The following is a 15,811-nucleotide window of genomic DNA, read 5'->3' as shown; positions in this document are numbered from 1 at the left end:
TAATAATTCTGACTTCAACTGTATGTATTACATTGTCCGCTTGGTGTCCACACTACAGACTGATTGACTTTTAAGACACGTCTACAGCTTAAAACTAAAAGTGCTAGTTGTTGGTGCATGTGATGCTGTTTTATCAGATAAGAACTCATGGATATTTTAAAAATGTTTAGATAAGTTAGAACCACAAATTCCTTTTCTGCATTTCTGATGCCACACAACGTGTTTATGGCTGCATCTTGATTTAAATGTCTTTAGTTCATGTTGAGTTCATATTTTAGTCTAGCCATACCAGAGGTTGTTTGTAAAATCAAGTTGCACTTTAGCAGTGGTCTCAGTCTGGATGTTGGTGTGCACCAAAGTTTAAATGGCAGTGTTTATGCTTATTCAAATGAACCACAATAACATTGCAATTGCATCAAACTTTAATCAAACCAAACATGCATTTTCACACGAGAAACATTTTTTTAGACCCTTGAATGTTAACTACTTAGTACATGTTATACTTGTGTTGATTCTTGTGCTCAACAGACAGCAAATGAGATGTATGCTGAAATTAAATCTGACTGGTGGAAACTTTCTCTTTTCTGATACTGGGGAATTTGGATTAGATTTGGAAGCAGGCCTAGTACCTGACTTGCATGACTGTTAGGGCAATTGAATGTTGTGGTAGTCACATTTTTTAAAGTAATATATTTACATTTAATATATGTACTTTTTTTCTCTATTTTCAGTTTTGCCATTTTGTTCTGTGTGATCTTAAATTTGACATTCATTCATTTTTTTTTTTGGCTCAGTCTCGGCGGGGGTGGGTGGGGGTATGGGGGCATTGGGGGAACTGTATTTCTGACGGCAGACACATGAACTAGAAGAACGTTTTCCTCTCGTGCTTGAACTACATCTGACAGTTTATAATGACGTTAATACACACTTTTCAAAGTTGTGTGTCACAACAAAACACTTTGTAATCCACTCAAAACGCTATTGAAACCCATTTTCAGAGCGCAAATTACCAGTAGTAAATGCTGTAAATGGAAGTTCTAAACATTCTACCTGAAAACGCTGGTCGCTATGGCGGCCTCCATGCAGCTGCTAGGAAAAGGTCTATAGGAGGATTACATTAACGTTACTACATATTTTGCGAACTAGTGCAGCACGCTGACACAGAAGGCAGAAAGATTGCTAATGAGTGCATGTTAAATAAAGTATATTCTGAGTACAAAAGCGATGTTCTACTCTGTTTAACATGAATGCGGGGAAGGCAGCATGTTGCCTGTTACATCATTTGAGATGCCATGTTGAGCGTTGCTGCACTGAAAACATTATATTTTGTACTTATTCTGTTTTATCTTTTTAGATATTAGACTAAATCGTTCAGTTCGTAAGGCGTACGAATTACGAAACAAATATGCGTATTGTTACACCCTTATATTTACACTATTTTTATTTTATTATAATTTTTTTTATGTGTTGATCAAAATTGTAAGCAGTGTTTTATTCTTTTTTTCTTTTGCAACCTCGGTTTTCCCGATGACGTTTTTTTGCTGCCATTGTCAGTACAGAATCTCTCGATATACATCATGTTCTGTGATCTTTGCTAATTTTCTATCCGCTTGTTGTGACATATGAAATTCTGTTTCCTGCTCCAAGCCACTACTCATTTGAATTGGAAAAAGTTTAGTTTAAGACCACTATATCACACAGTACAGTGAAATTTATATAAAAGCATGGTGTACACGCAATTCTCTCTGAACATACTGCATCATAGACATTAATATTTTAACAATTGCTGTTGAAAGTGGTGTTAATGAGGCCAGCAGGGGCGCTTAACCTGCAGTCTGTGTGAGTCCTAATGCCCTAATATAGTGAAGGGGATGCTATACTGCCAGTGAGCACTGTCTTTGGGATGAGATGTTAAACTGATGTTCTGACTCTCTGTGGTCATTAAAAATCCCATAGCAAGTGTAGGGGTGCAACCCCAGTGGCCAAATTCCCTCCATTGGCCTTTACCAATCATGGCCTCCCAATCATTCCCATCCGCCGAATTGGCTCAATCACTGTCTCTCCAGTCCAGCAATAGCTGGTGTGTGGTGAGCGCACTGGCGCCGTTGTCCTGTGGCTGCCGACGTATCATCCAGGTGGATGCTGCACACTGGTGGTGGTGTGGAGAGACTCCCCCTTACTGATTATGAAGTGCTTTGGGTGTTTAACCATACATGATAAATGTGCTCTATAAATACACATTACATTAAATGGATATGTATATATATATTGTGATCATGATTTTTGAAAGTATTACACCACTTTGTAAACGTTTATTATTAACATTTGTTTAGCTTCCCTTCACAGTTTGGTAGTGTTTGGACTCAGAAGCCGCTTTGCGTGACGTTACACTTAACAAGTGGATATGATTTCTTCAATTGTTTGTATGTTTGTGTTAGTGACCTTTTGTTTATTTTATGATTAATAAGCAAGTGAAAACATGTCAAAATTGACATACAGAATTGTTTATATCAATATGTTCACATTTTAATCATTTTAAAATGATTAGTTGGTAAACGTTAAACTGACAGTCCAATAGTATAACAAAATAACACTATTTCAACAGCACTGGTCACAGACATGGGAAAAGATGTACCATTACTCGTTAACCTTTTACTAACAGTTGTCTCTGCATCTTTGCTAAACTACGGTCAGTTGCTATCATTCTGTCAATAACAGCCACTGCTAAAAGAAGAAAAAAGAGATCAGATCGATACTTCGTTCAGAGGTTCATGTTTGCCCAAGAGAATGATCCAGGCCTGTCTGCGTGTTATTTTTCATTCGGTGGCCACAAACGTGTTCATAACATCCTGTTTCGGCTCATGCTGATATTGACACCAAATATGTGCCCAAATATGGTTAGTGAATACAATTTCTACTGTATTGTTGGGCAAACAGTGTGGGTGTGTGGGAGGGAGCGAGAAGAAGGAAAGTGCATTTTTTATTTTATTAGGTTATTTTGTTTTTGTAAGTGAGAACGAAGAGGAGGGGAAGAAAAAAAGAGCCAGGCCAGTGAGATAGAGAAGAAAGAGGGAAATGAGAAAATAGACTTCAATTGTCTATTAGAGAGGTTATTGGCCAGAGAAGATTACATTACCTACTCTTTCTGCGAGCTCATTCTCTTTACTCCCGAGAGGCCACCGTCTAATGAGGAGGGTTAGTGTTTAGGCATGGCTATAGCCTCTTACCCATGATGCCTTTGAATATACACAAAGCAATCTCACTCTAAAGCTCTCCAAACTTCATTGCAAAACACACAAAGAGGGATTTAATTCTCGCTTTTCAGCACGCACCTCACTCCGCTGCACAACTAATGAAGACAGCGCGCACATACACTCACCAAAATGAGACAAAAACAATTTTCTTGTCCAGGTTTTGAAAGCAGCGGGCAGAGCAGCGGAATCACATTGGCCGTCTGTGACCCTATGAGAGAGAGATAGAGCAGGTTATGAAACGCGGACTAGAAAAGGATACCAAGGAGACCGAGAGATAGAAGGAAAATTGGACGAGGAACGAGAGGGATAGAGAGCGTGTTGAATGCCAGAGGTTCTCCAATTTCATCCACAGCAATCCAAACCACAGGCCCTACAGTTCTCCTCCCCGACACAGCACTGCCAGCATCCACCACACTTAGCCACATCCCACACCAACCAGCCCAATGCCCTGGCCGCCCACACCACTGCACTCACGGGTTTAGGAGGGGCTGCTGGTCTGTAGTAACTCGGAAATTTTGTGGGCTGCTCTGAAAAAGCAGTATTGGGAGAGGTACTTTGCCTGTTCACAGGGGAGATGTGTGAGTTCAAGTCAAACGGATCAAACCGCAGGTCGGCTGAACTGCGCTGGGTGCTGGAAAGCTGTTTGCAGACAGTTCACTATCAATCTGGTCCGGGGAAAAAGAAAACAAAGAGTGGTGTGTCTGCGTACAATCTTAAAGGGATAGTTCACCCCAAAAAATATTCAATTTACCCCTTTTAATGACTTCTATCAAAGACTATAGAATACACAAGACGTGCCACTCATACAGTTTTGAGTGCGGAAATGTGTAATGTCAATATGGCTTGTAAACTTGTAAACAAAGAGTCGCTGTCATTTCTGGAGGAGATTCACCATCAAGACCAAGTGGTGAATTACTTCTGAAGAGCAACGCGATTAGATGATCATTATCCAGAGGATAATAATATGTAGAATGGGTGCGCACTAGCTAGGGCAACCTGAAAAAATGTTGGTTTTGTTCTAGGGCTGTGCGATTTGAGAAAAATATAGAATTGCAATTTTTTGACAGATATCGCAATTGTGATTTGATTTGCGATTTGAGTAGTCAAGATTAAGCTCAAGAACTTGTGTAGTAGCCTTTTAGTGTTAGATAAAAATAAACTGTAAACATATTAACTTACTCCAACTTTATTCAAATTGGTTTGTAAATATTCAGAAATTAAAAAAATAAGTTCTCTAGAGCAAACAGTAAGCACAAATAAAATGACCATACCTAAAATGACCATAAACAAGTTCAATTAAATTTAGGGAGATAATGCATCTGATTATAAAAAATAAAAAAAAAGTAATAATAATTACAAAAATACAGAACACTCGGCAAACTTAACAGTTTGCAAAAGTTCTGATTGGGCAGAATGAAAGTGTGCTCACTCAATTGGCTAGTAAGACTATCACACGCAGATGGCAGTCACGCATTTGTTCTGGGTGGAGGAAATGAAATGAAATAATACCATATCGCAGCCTTTTGCCATTAGCTAATTGTGCAGTGAAGAGTTTGTGTCTTTAATAAACTACGGCAGTTTGTGTTCATTGAACAGTAAGATTGATTAATAAATCCATTTGAAACAGCCCCTTAAAAGTCACGGCAAGCTTTCAGTTTCGGGCTTTGGCGCGTTTTGCACTCACACTACAAGCGTACCGCGCCAAAGCCCAAGTGAACCGCGCTCTGGCCCACCTCTTCCAACCGGGCCAGGGCCGGCCAAGTGAACCGTGCCTGAGCCTGATTCATAGCACTCACACTTCTCAAACAATCCGGAAAAACAGGCCTGGGCATGTTTCGGATAGCATAGTGTGAGTAGGACCTGAAACATCTTGTGAGTTAGTGGAGTTCCTCTGGTCGAGATTGAGGGTTGGCTCCGCCTTCTAACCTAATTGGTTTTGAAAATCTGTCATTGACTTCTTTGGACCCTTTAAAAATCATATGGCTGCCATTTAGAAGTGGGCTGCTGCATTGGACTGGACTCTTTTTAAATTAGCTGTATTTAAATATTTACATCCAACATTACTACACTAAATTACATATTCATGCATGCACATGCATCTGAAACACTTCTGATTCCTGAGTACTACATTTACATAATTTTGCTTTCATTTGTTTAAAATTGTGGTTTTCTTGGATGTCAATCTTTTTGTTATGTTTTTATGGTTTTATGTTGTTATTTTGATGTTGGACCATTTGAGTATTAGTTAACTGTGCCTAATATCTGTAGTTACTGCTCCTTCGACGGACATTTAACTGACTATAAGAAACTTTAACAACAAGTACTACTTATAACCTAATGACAATTAGGTGGCATGTAGATACAATGTAACTTAATTCAACAAACGAACCATCAAATTAAAGTGTGACCCTCATTAACTATTAATAATTAGTAAATAGACCTTTTTCACAGCGGAATTGAACACCGGAAGCGCCCTTCGAAGCCGTGTATAGTTTTTTCCGGTTTTGCTAGCAGCCGCAGAAACATGGCAACTTCAGGGCATCGAATGACATCCTCACTGTCAACTTTGCCAAAATTTGGACAAGACGACGTTGTTCGCTTGGTGAAGGACCACAGTAAGGTGAAAGGCTCAAAGCTGGACAAGGGATACAAGTTGTTCTTCGAACAGTTTGTTTTTAACTACAAGGGTAAGTAAATTGATAACATTATGTCTCAAGTATTTTGGTAGTTATCCTGTTAAGTTCTAATGTTAGTTAATTTAGTTGAGAGATTTTTTTTCTGCAAACCCTGTCTAAAACTGACACAGCCTAAATAAAACAGCATTTAAAAGATTATACCGATTTGCATAATTTGTGCAGAAAAAAATGTCCTACAAAAAGCGTTTGTTATGTAGGTTACTGTAATGCGTAGTGAGCAGCATATGCTAATATCAAGTCAGTTGTAAGCAAGATTAACTTTTTAACATCCAGCAGGATTAGTTTTATGTTAGTAGTTGTCCATAAGCTGTGCTAACCCCCTCCTTCCTTTGAATGCAGTGTCAGATATAGTGAACGACGAGGTAGTTGTACAGGCAAGTTGCTATCGGTCAATGAGAAAGAACGAGGAGCCCCATAAATTACAGGTTGCTTAATGCTCGCAAGGTTTCAAGTCTGGAAACATACTTTGATTACTACGCTGAGAAAATAAAGCTATTCGTTGTTGTGTTCAGTGTTTGTATACCATTCTATTAAAGTGTTACATTTTTTTTACACTTTGGTGGTCCCTATTGCACATTTTGTTGACTAAAAGTTGAATTGCAACTACATGCCAGTTACTGCTCATTTGAGTATTAGTAGACTGTCTGCTTAATATCTGCTGATACTGCTCCTTTAACACATTTAACTGACTATAAGAAACTTAAGTACGTAAACTTACACTAACCCCAACCTAACAGTCTACTTATAATCTATGAAGAATTAGTTGGTATGTAGATGCAATGTAACTTAAATTCAACAAAATGTGTTGAGGTACCTTAAAAAAAATGTGATACCCATTTTCCCACTAACCTCTACATTTTTAAATTTTGCTGCAAAAGTTGCAAATATCTTCAAAACACTCAGTTTGTAGCGATTGGGGTGTGTTTCCAGATCTTTAGGTTCAAGTTAGTTTATGTTCTTGTTCAAGTTCATTTTGTTCCACTGCTGTTGCAGTTTTTCCAGTGTTGTTTCTTGGCCAAATTATCCTTATGTATTTATAGTAATTATTATTTTATTGTTGCTTATTTTATACTTTAAGGTTGTACTGCAAGCAGTAAGTAGGCCTGTTGCATTAAATGGATGTAGCTGTTCCTGTGCAGCTGGAAAGGCCTTGTGCAATCATGTGGTGGCACTGCTTTTCCAAACTGCACACTACAGTACCATGGGAGTGAAGACAGTACCAACCGCACTATCATGCACCAGTGCTCTTCAAACATGGCACAGGCCAAGGACAAAGGTAAGATGTCTAAACCAAGGAAGAATCTTTTCAAACACACACACACTCACACATACACACACACTCACACATACACACACACACGCACACACACACACACACACACACACACACACACACACACACACACATATATATATATATATACTCATTTCACTACATGTGATTTAGAGAAGAATAAAAAATACATGAGTTTACTGTATAATGTCACTGTAATCAAGTTAAAACATTTCATCAACCAAATGTATTAGTTTCTGTTTTTCATGGAAATCATACTTTTTTATTTGTTTAGATTGTAGTCTTGGCATTAGCAGAAACTACTTATTTAATTTGTGTAAGAATGATTTTTTTGTTAAATATAAAAACTTACTTTAGTCTATAACAAAAATGTCATTCAGGGAATTAGACCTGAACCCATGGATGAAGTTGTGGTGCGGAAGCCAAAAGCAGCAGGACGAAGTTGTGTTAAGTCTACACTCTATCAGGCATACCCAGGTGAGATTGTACACAGACACACAAACACAATCTCCCTTAACTTGTTTATCACCTATTTGACTTTCTTTGTTCTGCTGGACACAGAAAAGTAATTTTGAAGAAAGTTGAAAACCTGTAACCATTGACTTCAATAGAATTTGTTTCTCTTACTATGGAAGTCAATGGTTACAGGTTTTGAGCTCTCTTCAAAATATATTTTTCTGTGTCCAGCAGAACAAAGAAAGTCAAATAGGTATTAAATAAGTAAAGGGAGATAAAATTATGTCAGAATTTACATTTTCAACAGAAGTAATAAACTAAAATGTCTGAAAACACACAAGGGCAGGTAAATAATTATAACATTTTCATTTTTGGGTAAACAATCCACACTCTCACACAGACCTGTCTGTCAGCAGTATTGTCACTTTCTTTAATTGTCTATTTTCAGGACCTTTTCCTGACCCAGCACTGCTCTCCGTTGGTGATAAATTGAGAGACCTTAGACCACAGCTTGGTATTTGCTCAATCTTGTGTGGCCTCTCAAGCATGGAATTAGTGGAATCAAAATTTGGTCAAGTCCCAAAGGGCTCGGTTCTCTCTTATCAATGCCCCACTGCAGTATCACATGAAATTTGCAAGCATCCTGAAGCCCCTTCATTCCCAAAACTGCCATTACATGGCTATAGATTAGACAGGCACATGAATTACGTTCCCAGTTTTGAGGAGTATTACCATATTGAGAGTTTGATGGTTACTAGTGAACTATCATGCATTATTGAGAAAAACACAAGAGAGCAATCAGAGAATCCACTTTGGAAAGAACTGCGACAGCCACGCTTAACTTCCAGCAGATTTGGTGAAGTGTACAGTGCAAGAGGGGATTCATCATCTGAGGCACTTGCAGTCAGGATGCTGAGAGGTGTACGGCAAACATCCGATATGAAAAGAGGCATTGAACTTGAGCCAGAAGTCCTACAGCTGTACAGTGACTTTTGTGGTGTAAATGTGTCACCTTCTGGATTTGTCATTCACCCTGATGCACCATACCTGGGTACTAGTCCTGACGCTAAAGTTTATGATCCATCTGAAAAACCACCCTTTGGGTTGGCTGAGGTGAAATGCCCGAATGTTAACAGCATAGCAGAGGCTACACATATCAAATTTACTAATGGTCAGGCTAAATTGAAAAGAAACCACAAATATTTCTGGCAGGTTTTAGGCCAGTTGGCAATAACTGGTTTGCCTTGGTGTGATTTTATCACGTCTACTAAAAGTGATCTCACAGTAGAGAGAATTTGGAAGGACGAGTCCCTGATCAACGATTTAAAGAAAAAACTTGACCTTTTTTATTTCAACACTTACATGCAAACTTACCTGAAAAACCAGTAACATACACATGTAAAAATTGCCACACACACCACATGTATTGTTCTCTTTATGAGTTTGATTTATTCATTGAAAATGGGACATAGCTGTATATTAATGTTGTGTGTGTTTGTGTGTGTAGATTGTAGATACATGTTTGTGTGTGTGTGTGTGTGTGTGTGTGTGTGTGTGTGTGTATACATTATTGGATATGTACATTTTTATGCAAATATTCAACAATCTATTCATCTACAGAACTTATTTATATTGTGAAGCACTATCCAATAAACATTTCTTAATGGAGTTCACCTTTGTTCACTTCATTTTTTACACACAGATGTGGTCTTTTGTATCCAGTGGATATTGGAAATTGGACATTAAACAGCAGGTTGTCCATAGCTGATTAACAGAACCTGAAAGTGTAAGAGGAACAGTTGTGTCCCAGATATGGTACTCTTTTATTCTCCTGATAGCTCTCTCTACCAGAATTCTTAGACGGGCAATACTTTGTGTTTTTTCTGTGTTCTCCTTGCTGAAGCATGCACCTCTTTTGAATGGAGGGATGATGAGGCTTGCACCAACATCTGACAGCATCTGATCAATGACAAAGCCTTTATCGGCCATGCATGCATCTCCAGGTTCAAGTAGTTGGAGAATTCCACACTGCTTGGTTATTTCTTGGTCAGATATTGACCCGGTGAAGAGCTTGGAAACAAAGGTGATTACACCACATGGGGCAATACCTATCAGAGCCTTGAAAGTGGTGTGATTTTTGTAGACTGAAAATGTTTCAGACTGTAATGTAAGCGATGATGGAGATTCGCATCTAATTTCTGTGCAGTCCACAATCACTCTCAGATTTGGACAGTATTCTGCAAATTTAGCTGGCATCAGTTGTGTGACCTGTTCCCTTGACATCCAGATAGGCAGTGACCCCAAGACAAGGTATAAATAGTTGGCCCATGTGATGATCACTCTGCTCACAGTGGCGGTACTGATGCCAAAAATGTCTGCTATAACCTTCTCTTTAAGGCCAGCAGCAACACGACAGCAGTACAGGAACAGCTCATCCACAAGCGCAAGTTTACGGGTTGAACCTCCTTTTTCAAAATCCACAGCACCACTGTTTCTCTGTGCTTTACTCCAGTACACTAATTTGGAGGCTGATGGGGCAACTGATTCCCAAAATATCCAGAATACTTTCTCAGATGGGAATCGAGTGTAAAATCTAAAGTCCTCATCAGTTGCACAGTATCTGTTAATGTGTAATTTTGAGGCAGATAGATCACAGAGTTGGACTTCTAACTGTCTGATCTTGGCCTCTAGCTCTCTGATTCTTTGAGCAGCAGCATCCAAATGTCCTGAAAGGTACAAAACATATTAAATAAAAATATATACTAACACACACACACACATATTTCATATTTTATTATAACACATATGTATGTAAACTGTCTATAAATACAGTACATCCGTTTATAATGTAAATATAATAACTTATATTTTTAAATAAAAATGTTTTCTGCTGTACATACCAGGTGATGGTTGACATGCATAGTCGTGGTCTGCTTGAGGGAGTATCGGCACAGCTACGGCTGGAGCAGTGCGGTCAACACGAACATCAACACCAAGCCGAGTACTTGCCCGTTGAAAAGGTGACTCACGTGTAACTCGGTCTGTACTCCAGTCATTCCAGGAAAAAAGGCGAGGTGCAGCACCAGGATTTATCTTCCTCCTTCCACTTTTGGTAGTGTAAATATCGTCCGCTTTGAAGTGCATACTGCACACGAACGTACTCCCGCGTTTAATTTGAAACAAAGGACCTTCATCCCGTCTGATAAATTTTACCCATGACTTCCTCTGTTCTTCATCTTTCGGGAAATCGTGGAAACTGAGGTAAGGGTGACGTTGTTTTGAGTTTGAGCAGCCGGGAACGCTGCAATAACAGCGATGAGACGACTCAGCCATTCTTTCTTACTGCGTTGCATTGAACCGGATGTTGTGATACACTGCTTCGCTTACCGGAACCAGGAAGTGTGAAAAAGGCCTATTAGGAGTTTATTTAGCTAAATCATTTAATGGTCTGTAATATAATAATATTATGTACCTTAAAAAACGTGACCAAAATAGCAATAGAAATGTGTTTTCTGTGTCTTTCGGTTCTGCCAAAGTAAAAAAAAAAATCTTTGAAATGACATAAGGGTGAGTAAATGAGAGAATTGTAATTTGGGGTGAACTATTCTTTTAATACTGCTAATGGAAGATTCAATAATGCAGTGCAATAGCAGAATGATCATATCTTCAGGGCGATTCGTGTGATGGTACTTTGGTGCATTGGGTTGGTTGCAGGAATAAATGGGGGGTGAAATAGTACGCTGAAATCTGAGTTGAGACGGCTTTGAGTTTGAAAAGATGCCTCAGGGCCAAATGGAAGGATGCAACGAAATAAAAAAAAGTAGTGGATCTTATTGAGCTCTTTTTTTTCCATTAAGACCTGAAGTTTACAGAATTACTTCAATGACTTAAGTGCTAATCAAACTAAGGGACTTTTTTGATTTACCAAATACGATCACCAGCCAGTATATTACGTACAGCTTGCTATTACCAGTATAGACACCCATTTTCCTTTAAACACCCTAAATTCATTATGCCATAGATTTAACAAGAAAATTTAACAAGGTTTGCTGGAAATATTCCTCAGAGAGATTTGATTCTATATTCGCATGATAGCATGACAGTCACATCAAATTCACATCAAATTCCCCATGTCCTTTCCACTAATCTTTCATTCCACCAGAGGGGCTCTTCACTGAAAAAAAATATTCATTGGGTTTGCTCAATTTTAAGGTAAGTGGTTGCAAACAACTTATATGGCCTGAATGTAAACAAACTAAATAAATTCAGGTATGTTCAACTTATTTTTTTGTTTAAACTCAGCCCATATATATTGTTTGCAACTAGTTACCTGAAACTAATTTTATATATCTCTACCCAAAGATGCTAGTTAAATGTATGCACAAAACTGGAATATCGCATAAAAGACATGCGAATAAAGCAGAACTTCCATCCAAGTAGTCACAAAATTGTCTCTTTCTGATTAACTGCCGCCAAATCAAATTTACAGTCAACAGTAAAAGCTAAATTTGCTGCTGTAGGAGAAGCTGTGTGAATCTTTTCTTCATTTAATAAATTACTTGTGCCTCAGAAGACAATATGCCAACATGTAATAAACACGTGGTGGCGTTTAAAGACCTGAGACGTGGAGCACAGATGCTCTTGACAGTTCTGGAGATAATTAATAATACAATAACACTAATACTAAAATGGTTAAGGCGTTGTAGAATGTCCAAAGCAACATTTAAGATGTTTTACAATGTGCTCAGCTTGCTAGTTTATCCATTCACATACATTTTTGTCATCACATGATCTCTTATAGCAAAATCATATGACTTTAATGTGCATACTGGAATTTCTTAGTTAAAAAGTGTTTCCATCATAGTTTATGCACATTTTCTTATCGAATAAAAAGTTTTTACTACTCAGTTATGTGCATATTTTTTTATGTGCATTTTCATGATTTATGCACATCTTGGCGTTTCCATTAACTGTTTTTTTATGCGCATATCCAAGATGCGCATAAAAAATAGGTGGATGGAAACGTAGCTATAGTAAATCCAATTAATCGTTTTTTTAATTTTTTTCAGTGTCCTGGATTTTGAGCGCATTGTCACTTTCCAGGAAATTAGACAACACATTCAACATTGTTGTCATAAAGGAATAGATATGGTTAGATGGCACTAAGCATCCCAAAATATCCAATAGTATCTGGATGCAGCATTTATGATGCAAGCTGAGATTACATCACTCAGCGATGCAATGTCAGATACATTGCACTTAACGGAGTGAGTGACGTCACTGTGATGGGTAGGGTTAGGGTTGGGGTTAGGTGAGCGCATTAAAAAGCATTGGATGCAGCTCAGATTGCGCTGCATCCAGACCACTCTCAAAATATCCACCATTATCCTACCACTACCTATCCGAATACAAGCCAGGATGGATTCATGCTTTATTGCTATTCACGCCAAATTCTGACCCTAATGAATGTTGCAGCCAAAATTGAGATTCATCAGACTATGCAACATTTTTCCATTTTTTTCATTTTTTCCTGTGTTGCGTCAGTTTGCTGTTGTTAGCTGTCAGAGGTGGTACTAGTGTTTTTTTTTTTTGTTTGTTTTTCTGATACTGTAGCTCATCTGCTTCAAGGTTTAACACGTTGTGTGTTCAAAAATGCTGTTCTGCAGGCCTCGATTGTACTCTTATCTTGCTGTCAACATGAGCCATTCTGGGCATTCTCTTCTGACTTTTGTATTTTTACCTCCACACGAGACACTTACTGTATATGTTCTCTTATTCCATTCTACAAAAACTCTGTGTAAACCACAGCAACAACTGAGCACTGAGCCAAGCCAAATAAAACAATGAATCAAGGTACTGACCTTCAGAAAACTTTCCTTCATTCATTTACCTGACGATTTTATCAAAAGCGACTTGATTCATCCTGGAGGCAGTGCAAATTATCATGGTTGGAGTGAAGATAATACAAAGTAAGATGCAAAGTTAGGTAATTTTCTTCACACCAATTGTTTGTTTAAGAGGCGCTCATGAACCATAATCCAGTATGCATGATGATTTTGTTTGCCTTTTTTTAATATGCACTCAAGAGTTTTGAAAAAAATCTTGCACAGCACTCAAACCGATTGATGTCAAACAACCTCGGCCCATACCAAAGGGTCATGCTGGACATTTGAAGCCCATTTATGCCCAATAGGTGAAGCTGTTAAAGGCTCCCATGGCAATCATGCACCTGTCTGTTGAAAGCAAATTGGGAAAGTAAATAGCATAATAGCACAGACCTCCGCATGTGTTGTTTTCCCACGGCGGTGCAAGAGTGCTCAAAGGTGGTGTGCAATTGATTTCATGCTTCTTAGAGAACTCATACGCTTGTCTTTGACGCCCTGGAGCATTGTGATGCCTCTAAACAGTCAAATTAGCATGAATTAAGTATCCTGGACTGAGCTCTCGCTGTTCTGATGACTGTATGTGAATGTTTAAAGGTGAATGGCTTTTTTGGCTGCGGGAACTGTGTGGATGACTATGGTGGACAATGAGATGGACAATCTGGCTCTGGGCAGGAATGGACAAAGCGGACTAAAGGAAGGAAGCTGGAGTCTGAGTCCACAGAGATAACGGCTGAGAGAAGATTCACTCCAAACTACATGCTATTATGGTAAATGCTTCCCATCCTCATGCATGACACGCTGCTTAGACAAAAGATGCTCTTCGTTGTACGGATTTGTCAAAGATATGGGACATCTGTTTTCTATGGCCATTGGATTCTGTAGCACTCCAATGAAGGACAATGTAAGAGAGATATGAGTTACTAGCACTATTTTGATGCTTAAGTCACAGTGATGGATGAATATAGTTTCATATATCAGAAAGCAAAATAAAAAAATCTAGCTACTATATACAGTTGAAATCTTTAATTATTAGCCCCCCCTTGATTTTTTATTTTTATTTTTTTTAAATATTTCCCAAACTATGTTGAACAGAGCAAAGAAATTTTCACAGTATGTCTGATAATATTTTTTCTTCTGGAGAAAGTCTTACTTGTTTTATTTCGGCTATAATAAAAACAGTTTTCATTTATTAAAAAAACATTTTAGGGACAACATTATTAGCCCCTTTAGGCAATTTTTTTTACAGAAAAAAACATCTACTGAACAAACCATCGTTATACAGTAATTTGCCTAATTACCCTAACCTGCTCTCTAAAATTAAACAATTGAAGATTAGAAAAGCGTTGCCTGGTCTGATGAGTCTCGATTTCTGCTGTGACATTCAGATGGTAAGGTCAGATTTTGGCTTCAACAGCATCCATCCTGCCTTGTATCAACGATTCAGGCTGGTTGTGGTGTAATAGTGTAGGGGATATTTTCTTGGCACACTTTGTGCCCATTAATAACAGTTGAGCATCATGTCAATGCCACAGCCTACCTGAGTATTGTTGCTGACCATGTCCATCTCTTTATTACCACAGTGTATCCATCTTCTGATGGCTATTTTCAGCAGGATAATGTGCCATGTCATAAAGCGCAAATCATCTCAGACTGGTTTCTTGAACATGACAATGAGTTTGCTGTACTCCAATGGCCTCCACAGTCACCAGATCCTAAGATAATAGAGTACATTTGAGATGTGGTGGAATGGGAGATTGACATCATGGATGTGCAAAATCATGTCAGTATAGACCAATTTTTCTGAGGAATCTAATCTAGATTAATCAAAGTCCTTGATTGCGATTAACAAGTGAATTATTTTAATCGATTGATAGACCTATAATGAACACATCCCTCACAGATCTCTCTTTTAAATGAATATTTTCTTTAGGATGCTTTACAAAACCATAGTTTTGAATAAACATTAGATTAGTCAGCACTGAAACTAAAACTGAAACTCATCTAACAACAACTACAACACAAACTTAGGATCACAATGCAAAAATAAATACACCCAAATTCAAATTTTGGGGGGAAATAAAAAATGAAATTTTAATAAACATGAAAAATGAAGAGAAAATATTATGTTTTGCAAAATTGTAAAATAATTGCAATATGCTCAAATTTCAATGTAAAGGCAGACATTGGATTTTACATAGTTAGCTTAGAAAAGCCTACAGTGAATGA

The 15,811-nt window shown here is 38.1% G+C and overlaps 2 protein-coding genes and 1 long non-coding RNA gene across 9 annotated transcripts in view; 2 read left to right on the top strand and 1 right to left on the bottom strand.

Annotated features, from left to right (window-relative positions):
- Positions 1–15,811, top strand: part of LOC141378650 (uncharacterized) — a 219,681-nt gene that overhangs the window by 90,318 nt on the left and 113,552 nt on the right. For all 7 annotated transcript variants that reach the window (XR_015478785.2, XR_015478784.2, XR_015478783.2 and 4 more), the window contains one exon: positions 14,180–14,352. This is a non-coding gene — a long non-coding RNA (uncharacterized LOC141378650). The remainder of the gene's footprint in view (positions 1–14,179; positions 14,353–15,811) is intronic.
- On the top strand, positions 5,766–9,368 carry LOC147846443 (uncharacterized). Its single transcript, XM_087241218.1, has 4 exons — positions 5,766–5,941; positions 7,029–7,226; positions 7,625–7,721; positions 8,149–9,368. Exons 2-4 carry the CDS (start codon positions 7,152–7,154, stop codon positions 9,087–9,089), a joined length of 1,113 nt encoding a protein of 370 aa, XP_087097344.1. The 5' UTR covers positions 5,766–5,941; positions 7,029–7,151; the 3' UTR covers positions 9,090–9,368.
- On the bottom strand, positions 9,138–11,125 carry LOC147846442 (uncharacterized). Its single transcript, XM_087241214.1, has 2 exons — positions 10,601–11,125; positions 9,138–10,426 (listed from the first exon to the last, which is right to left on the bottom strand). Exons 1-2 carry the CDS (start codon positions 11,031–11,033, stop codon positions 9,393–9,395), a joined length of 1,467 nt encoding a protein of 488 aa, XP_087097340.1. The 5' UTR covers positions 11,034–11,125; the 3' UTR covers positions 9,138–9,392.

Source organism: Danio rerio, chromosome 2 (genome assembly GCF_052040795.2).
Source record: "Danio rerio strain M-AB ecotype USA chromosome 2, GRCz13ab, whole genome shotgun sequence".
Classification (NCBI taxonomy): domain Eukaryota; kingdom Metazoa; phylum Chordata; class Actinopteri; order Cypriniformes; family Danionidae; genus Danio; species Danio rerio.
The sequence above is the reverse complement of the archived record's forward strand: the minus strand, read 5'-3'. Positions and strand labels throughout refer to the sequence as shown.